The sequence below is a fragment of the Malania oleifera genome, chromosome 10 (genome assembly GCF_029873635.1).
Source record: "Malania oleifera isolate guangnan ecotype guangnan chromosome 10, ASM2987363v1, whole genome shotgun sequence".
Classification (NCBI taxonomy): domain Eukaryota; kingdom Viridiplantae; phylum Streptophyta; class Magnoliopsida; order Santalales; family Ximeniaceae; genus Malania; species Malania oleifera.
This window is the reverse complement of record NC_080426.1, coordinates 22957757-22966715: the sequence shown is the minus strand read 5'-3', so window position 1 is coordinate 22966715 and position 8959 is coordinate 22957757. Positions and strand designations below refer to the sequence as shown.

General features: G+C 32.1%; 1 protein-coding gene across 2 annotated transcripts; it reads left to right on the top strand.

Moving 5' to 3' along the window:
• Positions 1-218: 218 nt before the first annotated feature.
• On the top strand, positions 219-8584 carry LOC131166032 (very-long-chain aldehyde decarbonylase CER1-like). Of its 2 annotated transcripts, none has more exons than XM_058124252.1 (10): positions 219-318; positions 3853-4079; positions 4198-4430; positions 4565-4784; positions 4887-5265; positions 5373-5480; positions 5793-5993; positions 7466-7561; positions 7643-7816; positions 8226-8584. In XM_058124252.1, exons 1-10 carry the CDS (start codon positions 259-261, stop codon positions 8400-8402), a joined length of 1875 nt encoding a protein of 624 aa, XP_057980235.1. In that variant the 5' UTR covers positions 219-258; the 3' UTR covers positions 8403-8584. The 2 variants fall into 2 exon arrangements, with proteins under 2 accessions (XP_057980235.1, XP_057980234.1); XM_058124251.1 differs by having other exon boundaries at positions 224-318; positions 5373-5484; positions 5797-5993.
• The last annotated feature ends 375 nt before the right edge of the window (positions 8585-8959 follow it).

Sequence of the window (8959 nt, the reverse complement as noted above, 5' to 3'; positions counted from 1 at the left end):
CACGTAATTAAGGGGAAGGGCCCCTTGCTTTGTGTTGCTGGTCATGAGTTGATGCATATGCATGCATGGCAGCAGCATTGAGTGACACGTGGCTGACTTGGGTGTTGAGAAATAAATGAGAAAGGCTCTCTCAGCCAGCCAGCCGGCCATGCATCCAGTTGCAGCTGATTGCTGATCTATATATATAGATAGTGTAGACGCCGAAGCAAGCTAAGGTGGAAGAGTAGAAAAGAAAGTGTGTTGCTTGATTATAACCATATGGCTTCAAAACCAGGAATCCTCACTGACTGGCCATGGAAGAGTCTTGGAAGTTTCAAGGTATTCCTCCCACCTGCTCTCTCTCTCTCTCTCTCTCTCTCTCTCTCTGCATCAACCATGGAATTCTGTGGAGCAGCTATATATGTATTTTGCAGGGCAACTTTACTGTGTCTCCTTATCTAAATCTACTCAAATTTAAATTTAAAATTTTTAATGTTATACTCCAAATACTATCTTATTCTTTTGAGTATTGACAGAAAATTTTATAAAAAAAAAAAAAAAAACAGAGAGAGAGAAATAAAGCAGATATATGCATAGTCTTTTATCTGGATCAGATCCACTAAGTATGTAGATATTGAAGAGATCAAAATAGTAACTGGTGTACCAAACATGCACGTTCTTGCATGCAAATTTAGGGAGAATAAAAAATTTAATAATGATAATTAAACGTATGTATATAATATTTTTTATAGAAGTAAATACAGTTTATTTATTTAAGGATTTATTTGAATATAGAAAGTATTAGAAACTGTGGTTCTTTTATTGATGAATAACCTAACAAGCTTTATAAAAGAAGAAATCTTAAAAAAAAAAATGGAAAAAATTATATAGGGGACCTACTTTGCACATATCCGTGTATCTGTTTTCTAAAGCATAAATATATTGAAAATGGATCTCCCTCTTTATATATATGAAATTAATAAACGTAAGATTAATATATTACATATCTAATATTTAAAATATAGACAGATGAACATGTATAATTGAGGGAAGATGTGCTAGAAGTATAGATATTAATTAATGGTTTGAAACTAGAAAAATACAAAAGGAAAGAAAAATATAAAGAAATTTACTTTTTAAAGTTTGTGTACCAAAGAAAGTAATATATATATAGAGTAAACAAACATGTAAAAATTTTAATTTCACACATGATTAATATTGATTTTTTAAAGTTTCTAATTATATTCAAATGCTTTTATTTTTAATACTATTTGATGATATAGAAAGATTATTTTCTCTTTATTTTATTTTCAAATAAATCTTTGATTCAAACAGACAGCAAAAATTACAGGAGAAAAAATATAAATATCTATAGACATGCAACATGATTTATGCATACCCATATGACTCTAGGCCTTTTGAGCCATATATATATATATATATATATATTAGCATCGTAGAGAAGCATGTGTCTTCCCCTCCCCATGCACAGTTTTCTTTTATATTAGTGCTGCTAATTAAGTTATCACTAAAACTTTGACTTTTGTATTTAGTATTTATGATGATGATTTGCCAGAACATTAGATGTGTTTTATGTCCACATTGATGATTTGCCAGAACATTTGATGCGCCTTTTTTTTAGTATGAGCAGACAATCCTTTTCATTCTACTTGAAAGTCGACAACTTTGACTTTTGAGAAATAATTAATACGAGTCTTGTCGCCAAGCAATCATCACTGTGTACTTGGTGCTGCCACTTTGATAATTACTCAAGCAAAATTACTCTTCGTCCATTGCCAAAGAAAATGTGAAGTTTTTAACTCTTTGAAATTCTAAACATTATATATATATACATATATATATATATATATATATATATATATAGAGAGAGAGAGAGAGAGAGAGAGAGAGAGAGAGAGTAATTTTTATTGAATTTAGTTTTTGTGAAAAGGGGAAAATCGAGTATCAAAAGAAGATTTTTAAAATCGGGATATGGTAGTTTTTTTTTTCTTTTAATTAAATTTGAGAAAAAATTTATAATTTTTATACAAATCTATATTTTTCTACTAAATTTTACACTTTCGTCCTTATTATTGTTTGCTTGGATAGAAATTACTAACACTCCTAAATTTTTTGAAAAGTAACATTTCATCTTGCGTAGATACAATAGATTTCTTACTCTAAAAAGTTGATTACAAAATCCTCTGCTCTTAATTAGTTAGTTATTTTGAATTTTGATAAATTAAAATATTTTTTGCCCTTTTATTCATTGGTAAAATTAATATTTTTTGCTTGAAAGATTATATTCTATAATTTATTTTGTATATAAATGGATAACTTTTAGTGTAGACATGAATATAAGTACTTACAAATTTCTACCTAAGGTAAGTTGAATTAAGTTAGCATTAGATGTCATTTGGATATGAACAAAATATGCTCCTCACGAGTCTACTTTTTTATATTTTTCAAATATTCAAAAATATTTAGAATAACTTAAAATTATTAAGATGTGTATAACTACAATATTTTATAAATAATATATATATATAGACACACACACACACACACACATAGATTTATAATTTAGGACAAAAGATACTAATCTCTCGTAAGGTTTCAAAAAGTTCATTGACCTCTCATGAAGTGTCAAAAAAGTCACAAACCATTTCTAAGATTTTTTAAAAAAGATAGACAATACAAAATATAAGGAGAGAGTTGTGTCTTTTTAATAAACTTTAAGGGTCATCTTTGGAATTCTTGAAATTTTACAAAAAGCTTTTGAAACTTTTGAAACCTCTAAAAGAGGTCCCTGTCTTTTTGCCACAAATCAAGGGAGTTCTATGTCTTTCAACCTATATTTTATATACTAAATTGGGAACTATTGACCCCCATCAAGGGTAATATGCATGTGCAATTTAGTATTAGCATTCTTTACAATTTTAAACATTTTGTTTCATATGAAAATGAATGAGGTTTTTGATAAAGCAAATTTTTCCTCACCCAAAAATTGACTCATGATCAATTTGCTTAATGCTCAAATTTAACATTAAAGATGTGCAAGCCTAAGTATCACAACCCTAATATTTACATACAAAGATGTGCAACTACCACATGTTATGCATGATACAAGTACATATCACATAATTAATCTTGCAGATATGAATATACAATTAACAGAAAAACTTGTAAGGAATACCTTTTGCATCCTACAACTCACTAATCACATGATACAATGTTAGCATTTGAATCCATATAAGTAAGAGGTATGATTCAATATGGATCTCAATGATATGGGTCCTATATTAATTTAGCGAGTTCATGTGTAGAGGAAGTGTTCCATACAAGTATTTCTCCACAATTACATGGACAAATAAATTATCAGTATAACATTTCAAGCATAAAACATATCCCTAAACCTAATAGTGCTACCTAACAAGAAATTATTATATATGTTAGATTGTCTAATTGTATCATATTAATCAATTAAATAATTCTCAGTTTTTTAATTAAGTAGTAGAAAATATGGCGTGGTTAAATAACTTAAATTAATGAATTTATCTTACTAATGGCATGGGAGATTTTGTAATTAACTTTCAATAAATAAAGGGGATTTAGGACATTTTCAAGAACAACATTGGGTGCATTGATGCCATCTTCAAAAAAAAAAAAGAGGTTTGTGAATGGGTTCTACTCTTGTTTTAATTTGATTTAGATCATGTTAATTTTTCTTCCACAAAAGGTACAAAATGTTGTTAGCTAATTTGGGTTGATGCCTCGTGATTGGAAGTCCTTAAGAATTATTCACATTTTTATCTAAATATTTACTTGATTTTTTCTCTCTACTTAATTGCATATAACTATGGTGGGTTGAAGTACATGACATTGGTGCCATGGGTGGTCCATAGCATATACTCATATTTCACACTGAAAGATGAAAGGAAGAGGGACTTCACAAACTTGGCCATTTTCCCACTTCTCTTGTGGAGGATGCTCCACAATCAAATATGGATTTCCCTTTCTCGCTATCGAACTACCAAAGGCAACAATAGGATTGTCGACAAGAGTATTGAATTCGACCAAGTTGATAGAGAAAGAAACTGGTCTCTCTCTCTCTCTCTCTCTCTCTCTCTCTCTCTCTCTCACGCGCGCACACACACACACACACAAAACGTTTACATTATGAATATATAATGACGAGTTGGGTGGTGTAATTTGCAGGGATGACCAAATTTTGTTTAATGGAATTATACTCTACCTAGTTAACTTGACAATGCCTCAGGCATCTCAACTGCCCATGTGGAGAACAAATGGTATTATTCTTATAATTTTGCTTCATATGGGGCCTGTGGAGTTTCTCTACTACTGGTTCCATAGAGCACTCCACCACCATTATCTTTACTCACGCTACCATTCTCACCATCATTCTTCTATTGTCACCGAGCCCATTACTTGTAAGTATAATACATATATATCCATTTGTGTTCATTTAGTATAAATAATCATATAATATATATAATTTTGAACCATACATGATGTTCCATTAACATACATATGACCTTTTTTTCTTCTTTTCCTCTTTGGATAGCTGTGATCCACCCATTTGCAGAACACATAGTATACTTCCTTTTGTTTGCAATTCCATTATTAACATCGGTGTTTACCGATACTGGGTCTATAATGGCCATTGCTGGTTACATCACTTATATTGATTTTATGAACAATATGGGCCATTGCAACTTCGAGCTTATTCCTAAGACCCTCTTCTCCATCTTCCCCCCTCTCAAGTATTTGGTGTACACCCCCTCGTAAGTAACCTTCAATTTAATCTCTCTTCCCCTATACCTAACACACACATACATATGTACAAATTATAGATACCTGACAATATCTTTTATTAACATATACAGGTTTCACTCTTTGCATCATACCCAGTTTCGAACTAATTACTCACTATTCATGCCAATCTATGACTACATCTATGGAACCATGGACAAGACATCAGAGAAATTGTATGAAAGATCACTACAAAGACAAGAAGATTCGCCCAATGTGGTGCACTTGACACATCTAACAACCCCTGATTCCATATATCATCTCAGACTAGGATTTGCATCTGTGGCATCCCATCCCCACACACCTAACAAGTGGTACATGTGGGCAATGTGGCCTCTAACTTGTTGGTCTACCGTGGTAACTTGGATCTATGGTCGCACTTTTGTCATTGAGAGGAACCACTTCAAAAAACTCAACTTACAAACATGGGCAATCCCAAAATACACTACTCAAGTAATTGCTCATACAAGCATGATTGAACATTCAATAGTAATTCAATGATTGATGATTTCATATACTTCTCATAAATAATGGCATTGTCATATATATATATATTGCAGTATTACTTCAGCTGGCAAAGGGAATCAATTAATAAGTTGATTGAAGAAGCCATATTGGATGCAGAAGAAAGGGGAATTAGGGTATTGAGTTTGGGTCTTTTAAACCAGGCAAGTCATTGACCCATTGCCTCTCTCTCTCTCTCTCTCTCTCTCTCTCTCTCTCCATTGGATGCTTAGATCCAATGGATTATATAACAAGCACCTAAGAGACATTTTATCTCTCATCCCATACACATTTTTAACATCTAATAATTAAGCTTTGAACCTAATTGAAATCAACAACATGAAAGTCTCATGCTCTTATTGCATGAGGCTATGTCTCCACAAAAAGAGGATTCATTCAACACAAACGTCTCACCTCTAACTACTAGGATATTTATGAGACACTCTCTTTGATCATATAATTTATTTATTTTACAGGGAGAGGCACTCAACAAATGGGGTGGGCTTTATGTGCAAAGGAACCCAAAGTTGAAGACAAAGGTGGTGGATGGAAGCAGCTTAGCAGTGGCTATTGTGGTCAACAGCATCCCCAAGGGGACAACCCAAGTCCTCCTCACAGGACGCCTTTCTAAGGTTGCTTCTTCCATTGCCTTCGCCTTGTGCCACCAGGGCATCAAGGTACGTGCCTACAAATCATGGCTTTAATTTGCTGCGCTCCCATCTTGATTTGATTTTATACTGTAAGTAGGGTAATAGAGATGGGCCACCTCAGGCCCACAACAGCAATACATATTGCAACGATTTTTTTGAAGGCCCGCACTCGCCACTAGTTGGGAATTGACCACCTCAGGCCCACAATACTATACTGACGCCTAGAGAGCTCACTGTCACTAGGGTTTAGCATTTCATATTTAATAGAAATAAAAGTTTGCATCAGACACGACAAATGTTTACAGAAGAATATATTATATATCATTTCCCATGTACCCTACTAGCATCTTATCTTTATGTGGGACACTAAGAAAGCAACACAAAATAGACAAATTTTCCATTTGAGAAAACAAGAAGAAGAAAGACTCTCATGCTGACGGGCTGATGGCTTGCTCACTCTCAGCCTCCCCATCTATTCTTAGAGAAGACATTCGAGACCTGAAGTCTCTCTCCCTCATTTATAAATACAGGTGTTCTCCCCTTCCCTTTATTACTAACCCACCTACTAATTGATAGGCTAATGGCTTGCAGTTATCGCGCCTGTCCCACATTTGATTCTCTCCAACAAAGGCCTAAGAATATTTTAGGAATATTTTTAAAATATTCAATATAATAAATACAGTACAATACAATTTAATAAGTGTTTAACTTTCCATACTTTATAAAAAAATATATTTAAACTTTACTCAAATTTTACATCTTAAATCCTCATTCAATATTATCATGGTTTATATCAGTATGTTATTTTTATCAATTAATTTTACATTTAAATTGATCCGCCACAAATAAATTTATATCATATGTACATGTGCATAATATTTTTAAAGTTTTATGTGCTACATGCAATTTTTATAAATACTATATTATTCATATGAATTTATCAATATTTGTCAATTATGTTGAACAAATAATATAAAATTATGTGTTAAATTATGATATTATTGTTAAAACTTATTATTGAAATACATATATATATATATATATATATATATATATATATATATATATATATATGATAACTAATCTCACTGAAAACAAACAAAAAAGTTATACCTAAATATTGTTTGTACTATGTGAGGTAATGTTTAATGAAACAATATATTCCATAAATATTTTTTCTGTGCACCTTTACTGATAATAAGATTGTACTTACATTCAAATTCCAAACTAAAATGATATATCATTCCAATTATATATTGTTAGGATCATCTTAATATTTGGATTCTCTCATAATTAGTGTCTATTATGAAAGTTCAAAACTCAAATTTGTGTGTTATCCTTGAGCAATTTTTATTCTCCTGAAAACACACTTAATCATTCCAATGTCGTCTACATATAATTCAAAATTTTAATCTTTCTTTTTTAACTTACCTCATATGTATTTGAGCTTTCTGAGCAATTTTTACCAGTCGGGTTGATATAAGCTTCTTATTGCTTAGGTGGCTGTTTTACGTGAGGCTGAATATGCAAAGCTTTATACAAGGGTCAACCAGTCCAAAAATAACTTGGAACTCTCAAAAAGTTATGCTTATAAGGTAAATTTTTTTTTTCCCTATTACTTTTATTTTTCTAAAATTTTTTAAAATAAATTCAAAGTCCATATATTGGCAATATAGACATGGATAGTTGGAGAGGGAATGAGAGACAAAGAGCAAATGAGGGCACCAAAGGGAACAGTATTCATACCCTTCTCAGAGTTCCCACCAAAGAAAGTTAGGAAAGATTGCACTTACCACACCACACCCGCGATGATGGCTCCTGTGTCTCTCGAGAACATCGACTCCTGTGAGGTCAGTGCAAACATATTTTTAATTTATATGTAGTGCAAAAGACACTCACCTCTTTTGAAATTTAATAAAAAGATAGAAATTTTATTTGAGATTTCAAAAATTACATTAATCATCCCTAAAGTAATAAAAATATTACAAACATTTTCTGAGATTTACCAAAAAGACACAAATTTCTCTTAAAGAAACTTATCTTTTTACAAAATATAAAAAGAGATTTGTGTTTTTCTGACAAAAGGTCTATAGAGAGATGTTTGGAATTTTTAAAAAGAGAGATCCTTGTCTTTTTGTTAAATTTCTGATATATATAATTTATATATATATATATATAATTAGAGATAAAAGTATTTACTGTGTATTAATATAGAAAAATTTGAAAAGAATGTGCGTGGGTGTGATTGATGACATGCAGAACTGGCTGCCGAGAAGAGCGATGAGTGCAGGGAGGGTGGCCGGCATAGTGCACGCACTGGAAGAATGGAAGGTGGATGAGTGCGGCCACACTGTGTTTGACATCGAGAAAGTTTGGCAAGCCAGCCTTCGCCATGGCTTCCACCCTCTCCCCATCCCCACTACTACTACTACTTGATGCATATGTATCACTCTGTCTTTAAAAATATACAACTAAATTCGCCAGTGGTCGGATGGGTGTGAGGGTGTGTTTAATTTCCTGACTGTATATGGAGATAGCATGGGACAATCAGAGAATTGCAGCTAGTTAGTCTGCTGATGCTTTATTAAATAAAAAATAGTTGCTTTTACTTGTTATTATCTCTATACTGTTATGATGGCCACTTATCAGTTTATATATACACTCGTTAGTTGTGTAAATAGGTGTTCTGATTCACGGGGAATACAACAATGGTCTGAATTTAACTAAGAATCTAATCTACTTGAAGTTTTTAATTAATTCAACTCAAAGATTTGTTTAGAGAAGGTAGTGTTAGCAACCACTAAACATCATTTAGTGAATATGATATACATCAATGAATAGCACCTTGATCCAAAAAATTAAATCCCTTATATTCAGCAAGCAGAAATTATTCTTGATTGATCATGTCACAAAACGCGAGTTATTTCTCAATCATGAAAAAAAAGACATGAAAGCATCGGGGTCCATTTATGGTATAACATTTGTAAGCTAGA